Below are 11029 nucleotides of genomic sequence, written 5' to 3'. Positions count from 1 at the left end.
ACCTGAGAGTTTGTGTTTAAAGATAACTATTTGTCTGTATAGTTGCTTGTTTTTGAGACAGAGTCTCTGGAACTCACCGTGAAGCCCAGGCAGGTTTGAGAGTCTGGCAACCTTCCTGCCTCAGCCTCTGGAGTGGTGGAGTGAGCTACCACTTTATGCTTTGAGACGATGTTTTAATGGTTTGTATAGAACTCAACATTATTTTCTGACCTGTGGAACTAGAAATAGAGAATCACAGTTAGTGTTAGTTCTAGGTCCTAAAATTGGAGAATCAGTTAAGAGAATAGTGGTGTCTATGTTACTCATTGACATGTACGAATATTTGTTTTCTGTGTTAGAATTTTGGATCATAATTTTTATTTCAAGCAGAGATTACAACATTTTCATTTTTAAGGCTAAGGAAATTAAGTTATGTAGTTAAGTTAAGTTCAGTGTGATATCATTATGTCTCTTATGTGTCCAGTAAATTTTCAATAGATTTTAATTGCATAATAACATCTTGCATTATATGTCTGACTCTTGGCACATGTATGCCAGCTTTGCCAGCTGGTAAACAGCGGTAAACTGTTTGAAATGTTTACATATACATATTTTTCCTTAGCAGTATGTTATTTCTGGTGCCTAAAACAGCTATAGAATTTCTGCACTTGAAGAATTCAAATTCTTGAACAAACATATGGGGGGAAACTTTGTGGTTTGACTTAAGATTTTATGTATTCAGTATTTTGATGGAGAAAGATATGTAAAGTTATGGTAGTTCAAGTTCTGGGAACGAGGTCGCTCATGATAAATGTCAACCAAAAAATGATTGAAAATCTTCCAGTTCATTACAAGAATAAAACAGAACACAGGGAAACACATGATGAGTGAAGGGAGGGATGGATGGGCAGGAATAAAAATGATCAACATGGGGAAGCATAAAGAGTTGAAGCTTTTCATTTTTCTAATGTGGCAGCTAACTCAGAAAATAAGCACGGCAGGTATAATTTTGAACTTTTGAATTACTGATATCTAGAGTCAATTGATGGCAGATGACTTTGAACATGGCTGTACTCCCGGCAGGTGAAGTTCACTGCGATCATTTTTAGAAAAGAAGAAACCCTGACTTCCTCCTGGAAAGGAATTCGAAGGACCAATCACCATGGATCTAGTGTACATTCCCGAAGACTTATCCAGCTGCCCCAAATTTGGGAATAAATCCTGTCCGCCCACCAACCGCTCTTTTCGTGTCCGTGTGATAATGTACTCGTTTATGACCGGAGCCATGGTGATCACCATCTTTGGGAACTTGGTGATCATGATTTCCATATCACATTTCAAACAGCTCCACTCTCCCACCAACTTCCTGATCCTCTCCATGGCAACCACGGACTTCCTGCTGGGCTTTGTCATCATGCCTTACAGCATGGTGAGATCAGTGGAGAGCTGCTGGTATTTCGGAGATGGCTTTTGCAAATTCCACGCGAGCTTCGACATGATGCTGAGCCTGACCTCCATATTCCACCTGTGCTCCATCGCCATCGACCGATTTTATGCGGTGTGTTATCCTTTGCACTACACCACCACCATGACGGTGTCCATGATCAAGAGGCTGCTGGCTTTTTGCTGGGCGGCCCCTGCTCTTTTTTCTTTTGGCTTAGTTCTATCAGAGGCCAATGTGTCCGGTATGCAGAGTTACGAGATTCTTGTGGCGTGCTTCAATTTCTGTGCACTTACGTTCAACAAGTTCTGGGGGACAATACTGTTCACTACCTGCTTCTTCACGCCTGGCTCCATCATGGTTGGCATTTATGGTAAAATTTTTATTGTTTCCAAACGACATGCTCGAGCCCTCAGCAACAGGCCGGAGAACACAAAAGGAGAAGTAAGAAAAAACCTGTCTAAGAAAAAGGACAGGAAAGCAGCTAAGACCCTGGGCATCGTCATGGGGGTATTTCTAGCGTGTTGGTTGCCTTGCTTTCTAGCTGTTTTGATTGACCCGTATTTAGACTACTCCACGCCCATCATAGTGCTTGATCTTCTGGTATGGCTTGGGTACTTCAACTCTACTTGCAACCCCCTCATCCATGGCTTTTTCTACCCGTGGTTTCGCAAAGCTCTTGAGCATATAGTGTCAGGAAAAATATTTCGCTCCAACTCAGAAACTACAAATCTCTTTCCTGAAGCGCATTAAGGAAAAAAACAAAACAAAAACACTATGAATATGAATTGAATACAGAAAGTGACACTATGTTGATTTTTCCAAATCCAGGTGTGGTGGTTTGAATGAGAATGTCCCTATTGGCCCATATGTTTGAATACTTGGTCCCCATTTGGTGGAACTGTTTGGGAAGGATTAAGAGGTGTGGCCTTGCTGGAGAAGTATCACTGTGGGTGGACTTTGAGGTTTTAATAGCCCAGCCACTCCCAGTTAGGTCCCTCTGTCTGTCTAGAGCTTACACATCAAGATGTAAGCTCTCAGCTACTGGTCCAGTGGCATGTCTACTGCCTACTGCCATGCTCACCCTCTGAAACTGTAAGACTCTCATAACCTGTTTCTTCTATAAGTTGCCTTGGTCATGGTGTCTCTTTACAGCACTAGAACAGTGACTAAGAAACTGCAAACACTGGTCTATCTATGATATTTCAGCAAATGCAGTTCTTTAAGCTGCCAAAATCTCCTTCCAACAGCTTTAACCAGCTAACCGATAAATTCATTGATTAACTGAGTCTGCATCCAGAATGTAGTTACCTCTGTCTGCTATAAACAAGAACAATAAAAAAAACTGTATAGAAGAAATATGAAGTGTAACATGGAATAAATTTATACTCTTAAGACAAAGACTGTCTTCAGAATAAATAATTTAAAGTGCTAACGGTTTTGGATCCTGTCTAATTGTGCTTTAGGAATTCATGGGAAGATTTGTATGATTTGATGGAGCTTCCAGTGGACTGCTTTGTTTGACACAATTCTCTTAAATACCTTAGTTCCCACGCTAGGTGCTGCTTTCCTCTCTGACCTTCTCCACTCACTCCAGACAGATTGCATTCAAGAGCCCTCTTCGCCCAGGGTTTCCATAGTATTCACCAGTGGGAAACAGCAGGAAGGGGTCAGTGGTTAGAGGAAGGGTGAGATGAGTCAAACTTTCCACACAGGTATCTTCTGCAAATGTGCCCCAGGGCTGGCTGTAGTTTCCAGAAAAAGGTCATGTGGTGTCCCCACAGCCATGTGTGGAAATTCTGCAACTGTACCCTTCCAGGTCCATTCTGGTGTAGCATGAATGCCATACTGCCATTGGTCTTAGGTACCAGGCTTTCTCTTGCTGTTTTGGTTAAACCAGTATCCACATTTGGCTTTGTAAATAGTTCCTTTGTTGGAGGTTCCTCACCCTGCAGCGTGGCAGCACTATCTGTCCTCTGTTAAACATCTCATGAACTGGGGCTTTCCCTTGTTCCAAAGAGACCCATCTTAAACAAGTGGGAAGGTGAAGGTCAACACCAAAGATTGCCCTCTGACCTTCACACCAGATTCAGTGGCACAAGCCTGCACCCACACACACTCACAAACACACTCACACATCTCTCTCTCACCAACATATAACATTAAAAAAATAAATACACATTATACATTTATGTGTTGTCGATCTGGAAAGCGTGGAAAGATGAGTCTTGTCATCCCAACTGAGCACAAAATCAAATCTTCACATCTCTGGCCAAGCCATCATCCCTACTTACAAATGTATTTGATTTCATGAGTGAATTCCTCAGAGGAGGCAATAATGTTAATTTTAACAAGTTGATTCAAATATGAACAATTTGATTCTATATTTTTAAAATAAATACTTAAGCGGAATTTTAGTAATTTTGTGGTTTCAGTGATTAAAGGAAATGATCTGAAACAATATCCAGAACTCTAATGGAGGCATGCTCCCCATCAATTATGGAGCTATCCACATCATGATGGACTTGTCCCATTTCATATGCGTCCTTGTGGGGGCATGTTGAGAATCAAGGTCAGGGATTCCTGTGTGTAAGGCATATCTCTACACTGAACTGTGACTAGACCCTCCTCTTCCTCTGGTCTCCCCCACCCCCCTTTTTTTTTAAAGGACACTTGATTTGTTATATTGCCCAAGTTGGCAACTCTGGCTATCCTCCTGTCTCTACATCCTGAATACTAGGATTATAGGTGTATTTTAAACTTATAGCTAGATAATGTTGACAAAGTAAATTCCTTTGTGAAGAATTGATGCTGGGGTATATTTTCTGTTGCTGACAAGCCAGAGGCCTGCCCACTCTACCTAGTCAGTTTTAGGTCAGCCAGGACTGCACAGCCACATCCTGTTTCAAAAAGCCAAATAGAGGCTGGAGAGATGGCCTGTCCCAGAGATTAGGAGTGTGTACTGCTCAAGCAGAGGACCTGAGTTCATTTCCCTGTATCCACATCAGTATACTCACTATTACCTATAACTCCTGCTCCAGGAAGATGCCAAGTCTAAGGCCTCTGAGGGCACTTGTACTCCTGTGCACATACCCCATCCCATCCAGACGCATAATTAAAACAAATCTTTAAAAAAGGCAAATAATCTGGCCTCTAGATTAAAGACAAATAATCTAGCACAAGAGGTAAGGTGAACATTTGCTGGGCTACACTTTCTCCTCGTCTGTTTCCTCCTGTGTTTCTCTGTTCCTTCTTTCCTCCTTCCCATTTCCCACTCTGCCCACCTTTGACCTTGTGCAAGACAGATCTGGGTTGTCTCTGAGGCCACAGCCATAAGGTCACAAAGCTAGTTTGCTCTCCGGAGCCCATTCTCTCTGGTGGCTTCCTGTGATCTCTGCTGGCAGAAGAGGGCAGGTGATGAAAGGGTCAGCTGCACACTGTGAGGACACAGGAAATGCAGCCTCAAGAGGCACATTTTATGCTTAAATAGAGAGGACGGCGCAGCCTGCCAGAAGCCGCTCCCAGGAGCATGAACCTATGTCCTATGTGTCTATTACAGAGTGGGAAATGAGCGGGGAGTAGAGGACTGAGGAAACATCGTGCTCATTTGCCTGGTAAGAGACTGGCACTCTAGTTATTCTTGGCTCAATAACTGTTGCTCTAAATTACCTATTAGAGAACCAATTTCCGGTAAAAGGAGATTGTATTATGAAATGGGGAAAAAATTCAGATTGTTTTTGGGTGGCTTTTTTTGTTGTTGTTGTTGTTATTGTTGCTGTTATTGGTCTATAGAGGGAAGCCACACTTCTGTAAACACAAACCTGGCACATTTCAAAGTGATCACTGTAATCCTAAGGAGGAATGGGGAGAGCAGATCTCCTGGTACCCCACATGCTCTCCTACCTAAGAAACTAATGCCTGAGTGAGAAGCACTGGGTAAGGAGAAATCAATGTTTTTGCAGATAGTCCCCAATGTGGGATGTTTGAGATATCTAGCAGTTAAAATAAAAAAGTATGTCTGGTAAAGCTGACATGATGTGTCTCCTAGTTTTTTTTCCCCATGTATTTATGTCATGAGTTGTGGAATACTATCTCTCAATTGAGAGAAATACATAGACATGGCTGTTATTTAGGCATTTAATATATAATAAATTTATATTTAATATTAAACTTTTATTTTTAAGATAAAATAAAAGTTATGATAGTAAGTCTTTTCTCATTTGTTTGTTTCGTTTTCAGCTTGGAGCAATATGTTGTTTTCTTTCTAGTTTTTCCAGACGGGGTCTTGCTGTGTCCCCTAGGCTGGCCTCCAGTTTGTCGACTCCTGCCTCAGCCTCCGGAACGCTGAGGTTACAAGTGTGCACACCAGGTCCATCTTGCCTTTCCAGAATCAGTATTCCACGGTCCTCGTGTCTGTTTCGTTAGTGTGTAAACTTTTCCCCAAAGAGCTACCGTTGAGCCAGGAAGTTGCAGTTCTTTCTCCTCTCCAGAATTATTGGCAAATCTTTCTTCCCACTTCCTAAAGAAATAACCAACAATTTCCCATGCTTTCCTGAGTAATGGTTGGAAATATGGTAAGTAATTTATCCCTCTGTTGCTCAAATTTGGGGGAAATGTTACAGGTTAAAAGAAGAGCAAGATAATAACTTCCTATTATGGAAGAGAGATGCTATGAAGGATTTTATTGTTTTAAAAATTACTGTAAAAATTTATTTTTTAATTTGGAGGCAAATTACTAAAAAAAGGGGGGGGGAATGAGCTTTAGCATGTCAAGTTTTAAAACTGCATGTAAAAATTCATCTCCACTCACTTCCTTGACAGTTTCCTATAACAAAGCACTAGTTCAACAGTCAAGAGTGGTGCATACAGCTGCTGGTCAGGAGCTCGGGTTGGGATTTAGTGACATTACCTTAGCTATTCTCCCAGGGAACCATTTTAAAACACTGTGTGTGTTTCACCTTATCATTGTCCTCAGCTCATGTCCTTCTGTTTAACTACTTCCCAAGGACATGTAACTATATTTTATTCTGTTTTTTGTCTCAATGGAACCTTTAACTATTTCCTTAGTACATATAACTATGCAACAGGAATGAGATCAGATACTGGGAGCTGCTAGAAGAGTTTCATTCATTTTCAAGAAAACCCCTGCTGGGTTGAAGCTCACTGTTAAGAGTACCTGCAAACATCCTCACAGCCTCGGCTAGGCTCCTCAGCTCCTCCCCGGAAAACATACTTCACAAACGAGGTAAGTTCAATTTTCTGAGGCATCATTGTGGTCGGAGGCTCCAAATCAGCCCAAGCAGACACAAGAGCAGTTAATGCAGGGCAGCACAACAGACGTCATGGGAGAGAAGGGGCGGATGAATCAGGGTCGCAGAACAGACTCCGGAGGTGAACTGCGACCCCGGAATGGCAGTTGAAGCAAGTATTGAAGCATAAAAATGATAAGCATTTGTTGCCAAGTCACAGTTACAATTTTCACCAATCAGGATTTAGAGGTTAGGGGCTTCCTTGAAAGTTTCATCGTTGTCGATCAACATACAATGCAAGCTTTTAAGTCCCACGCATTTGTTCCTTCTGTTGTTAGGAACAGCCAGGATGTTCCTAAAGAACTAAAGATGCATGTTGATAATTTCTAGGGTTCATGGAGGAGGTGGGCCAGCCATTGAAAGGTTCTCAGTTCCTCTAGGACTTGGGAACTTGAATTTTGTTTACTACAGGTAAAATGGAGTCTGAAGTCAAAATGGCGGTGCTCAGGCCAAGGTGCCTTGGCCTGCTCCCTTCAGCATTTAGCTTGACAAAACTGAAACTTAAAATGTTAATAACTGTACGGTGACATAATGGAGATTGTAAAGTTTCATTTGGGAAATAAAATTTTTGTGACTAAGCAGTTGTGGAAAACACCTGAGGAATTTTGTGGTGATTCTTGGTTATCTCTAAAGTTACTTTTTTGTTTGTTTGTTTGCTTGTTTTGGTTTTTTTGAGACTGGGTTTCTCTCTGTAATAGGCCTGGCTGTCCTGGAACTGGCTCTGTAGAGACCAGGTTGGCTTTGAACTCACAGAGATCCACCTGCCTCTGCCTCCCAAGTGCTGGGATTAAAGGCATGTGTCACTACTATCTGGCAACATTAATTTATTCAATGAGGTAATCATGTGTTTAAGATTTTATTATTTTTAGTCTAATAGCTTGGGACCCAAATTGATACATAATCAAATAATCTGTGCTGTGGATCTGATTATCTGTGTTGTGGTTGAACTTCTTATATTTGACTTCCTACAGCTTAATTTCTCAACTTCATTTTCATTACAGTATCGGTTGATACAATTAAAAAAGAAAAAATACTAAACTTACAAATTAAATTTCTATATCCAAAGCCAATAAAATATGCTAAAGTATTAATATTCCAAATAATATACAGACACAGGAAACAGTGACTGAGGCATTACAGCTAATGATAGAAACGTTGTTTTCAAAGGTTCTATGTTCTCAGTACTGTCTTCTTATAAATCTGGCTCAGGATGCATTTGTGGGATCACTTTCCCATGGGGTCAGGGAGTTTTAGTCTGTTCTTAGGCCAAAGTCCATTTCTCCAATCTGGCCCTGGATCTCACAAATGCTTATGATTGGCTACCAGAGAGACGTGCCCAGAGTCAGCACTGGAAAAACAAACCTGTGTCAAAGCCTGGGTGAGTCAGCCCCATTGTTCTCAGCATATTAAAGTTATAAAATAGAAGGTTGAGCAATACACACCTGTATATCAAATTTGTTAGCAATTCCAAACTTGGAATTTATGTCCCTGAGGGTCCTCAGCCACAACTCTAGTTCCTGAATGCAGATGCTAAATGAAAGCCATGAGATTTACGGAGTCTGTTAGTTATTTCAGTCATTTTTTTCCTCACTTTGGACCTTATTTATGTACATACAGCCTTGCAATCTTGGCCACACTTTTACTCTAAATTCTGCAGACTCTGTTCGTCACATGGCAAAGAGAAATGCTTCCCGGTGGCAGAGGCAGCAGCTCACAGGGAAGATTGTTTTATAAAAGAAACAGGACAGCTGCAGATTATAACCATCATTTAATCTAATTAGCAATTCTGCTGCTCATGATCATTCTGGAGGGTATTTTAATATGGAAAATAGGTTAATAGAACTGGACAGGAAAAATTCTTGATCAGTTTATGGAATTAGGGCTATAAATTAATAAGATGGCATATGCTTCTACCTGGCATATACGGGTATTGGGTAACCCTATCAATCCAGGGTTTTTCAGTTGCCTTCCTGCTCAGGTTGTGGCTTCAGACTAACATGGTTCTCTCCTGGGAGCTTGTGAGAATGCAAACTTACAGCCTCCCACCTCAGAATCAGAGTCCAAGTTTTAGGAAGATCCACAAGTGATTCCTATGCATATGAGATTTAGAGAAAACACTTTCCTGGTTCATAGGGACTTCCAACTTGGTTCAGACTTGCAAGCTAGCTAGGATTCAATGGACAATTGCTCTACCAATGGTTTTTGTTGTTCTTTTTCTTTTTTTTCTTTTCCACAGAAAGAAACACAGCTCTTTTGAAAAGGACTCATACCACTCCCAAGACAAAGATAATGAATGCACCTGACCTCTGGAGGCCCCCGGAAGTACAGTTTTGCTTTGCGGTGGCAAACAATTCCTGCCCTAGGAAGGAGAGGCCCATGTTGGTCGTCTGTGCCATGTACCTTGTCATGATTGGCGCAATAGTGATGACCATGCTGGGAAACATGGTTGTGATCATTTCTATTGCCCACTTCAAACAGCTCCACTCCCCAACCAACTTCCTTATTCTCTCTATGGCCACCACGGACTTCCTGTTGAGCTGTGTGGTCATGCCTTTCAGTATGATCAGGTCCATAGAGTCCTGCTGGTATTTTGGAGACCTCTTTTGCAAAGTTCACAGCTGCTGTGACATCATGCTCTGCACCACCTCCATTTTCCACCTCTGCTTCATCTCAGTTGACCGCTACTATGCTGTGTGTGATCCTTTGCATTACGTCACCAAAATCACCATCCCTGTCATAGAGGTCTTTCTACTTGTCAGTTGGTCCATTCCCATCTTTTTTGCCTTCGGCCTGGTATTCTCAGAATTAAATTTGATCAGTGCTGAGGATTTTGTGGCAGCCATTGACTGTACAGGTTTGTGTGTGTTGATATTTAACAAGCTGTGGGGAGTGTTAGCTTCCTTCATAGCCTTCTTTCTGCCTGGGACAGTCATGGTGGGGATTTACATACACATTTTCACAGTTGCCCGAAAGCATGCCAGGCAGATTGGTACAGGTCCTGGGACAAAACAGGCCCTCCCAGAAAGCAAGGTGAAGGTCACATCCAAAAAAGAAAGCAAGGCCACCAAGACTTTGAGCATTGTCATGGGAGTGTTTGTGTTGTGCTGGCTGCCATTTTTCATTTTGACAATCGTAGACCCTTTCATTGATTTTACAACCCCTGAAGATTTGTATAATGTTTTCCTCTGGCTAGGTTATTTTAATTCCACTTTCAATCCCATCATATATGGCATGTTCTATCCTTGGTTTCGCAAAGCCCTGAGGATGATAGTCACAGGAATGATCTTCCGTTCTGACTCTTCTACCTCAAGCCTGCATCCTGCACATTCTTAGACAATGCCCTCCCTTTAGCCTAGCTTATTATTATTATTGTTGTTGTTGTTGTTATTATTATTATTATTTTGGTTTTTCGAGACAGGGTTTCTCTGTGTAGCTTTGAGCCTCTCCTGGATTTCACTTGGTAGCCCAGGCTGGCCGCAGACTCACAGAGATCCGCCTGGCTCTGCCTCCCGAGTGCTGGGATTAAAGGCATGCACGACCACCACCCGGCTAGCCTAGCTTATTTTTAAAGAAATGATCCTGAATGTTCTTTCTTCCCAAGGAACGAGGAGTTGGGTGGTTAGATGAGAAAACTTTCCAGCAGACATTATGGCCACCTGAGAAAACAGTAGACCTAATGTGCCTTTTGTCATTGTGCTGGTGTGTGTGTGTGTGTGTGTGTGTGTGTGTGTGTGTGTGCACCAAAGCTCACAGAATGGTTCATTTCTGGGCTGCTACATAGGGCACTCATTTCAGCAAACAAGAAAACCAATTCCCAGCAAACGCTGGTGACTCCTGAAGTATGAAATTTAGGGATTTACTTCTTTGGCTTAGATTTAATGAGAGTGTCCTCACTTGAACTTGGAACATCAGGGAAGGAGACACAGGCACTTTCTACAATCACCGACAGCCACGTACCATCTCTAATTATTCAAACCTCTGCTGAGACCATTATTGTTTGTATAGAGGATGGATAAAGAGCTTGTGCATACCAGGGACCCAAAATTAAGGAATATGCAACAAGAGCAGGTAAAACGAAGCAGACAGTTATCAATACTTTCAGATTTAAGTCTCTTTTCAGGAAGAATTGATGAGGGATTCATCATAACTCATAACACTGAACTCTCAGTAAATGAGAAAAAGAAGTAAAGAAAGAGTCTGAGGAAAACTTTTCCTTTTTTCTTTTGATGTACATCTTTGCTGTGTATTGGTATGTATACATTCTGTGAGTATATGTACTAAGTGTGTGTGTGTGTGTGTA

The 11029-nt window shown here is 41.7% G+C and overlaps 2 protein-coding genes across 3 annotated transcripts; both read left to right on the top strand.

Annotated features, from left to right (window-relative positions):
- Window positions 1–1141: 1141 nt before the first annotated feature.
- On the top strand, window positions 1142–2746 carry LOC102904778 (trace amine-associated receptor 3). The gene has a single exon (XM_006986683.3). The coding sequence runs from the start codon at window positions 1142–1144 to the stop codon at window positions 2171–2173; it is 1032 nt and encodes a 343-aa protein (XP_006986745.1). The 3' UTR covers window positions 2174–2746.
- LOC102905077 (trace amine-associated receptor 4) lies at window positions 1412–10062 on the top strand. 2 transcript variants are annotated; one of them, XM_076552623.1, is made up of 4 exons: window positions 1412–1537; window positions 4980–5034; window positions 6488–6665; window positions 8966–10062. In XM_076552623.1, the coding sequence occupies exon 4, from the start codon at window positions 9019–9021 to the stop codon at window positions 10060–10062; it is 1044 nt and encodes a 347-aa protein (XP_076408738.1). In that variant the 5' UTR covers window positions 1412–1537; window positions 4980–5034; window positions 6488–6665; window positions 8966–9018. The 2 variants fall into 2 exon arrangements, with proteins under 2 accessions (XP_076408738.1, XP_042118135.1); XM_042262201.2 differs by lacking the exons at window positions 1412–1537; window positions 4980–5034 and adding an exon at window positions 5635–5994.
- The last annotated feature ends 967 nt before the right edge of the window (window positions 10063–11029 follow it).

Source organism: Peromyscus maniculatus, chromosome 16, assembly GCF_049852395.1.
Source record: "Peromyscus maniculatus bairdii isolate BWxNUB_F1_BW_parent chromosome 16, HU_Pman_BW_mat_3.1, whole genome shotgun sequence".
Taxonomy (NCBI): Eukaryota; Metazoa; Chordata; class Mammalia; order Rodentia; family Cricetidae; genus Peromyscus; species Peromyscus maniculatus.
The sequence above is the reverse complement of the archived record's forward strand: the minus strand, read 5'-3'. Positions and strand labels throughout refer to the sequence as shown.

Excerpts from the sequence above, each read along its gene's own strand:
- LOC102905077 (XM_076552623.1), top strand. The coding sequence starts at position 9,019 with ATGAATGCACCTGACCTCTGGAGGCCCCCGGAAGTACAGTTTTGCTTT.
- LOC102904778 (XM_006986683.3), top strand. The coding sequence starts at position 1,142 with ATGGATCTAGTGTACATTCCCGAAGACTTATCCAGCTGCCCCAAATTT.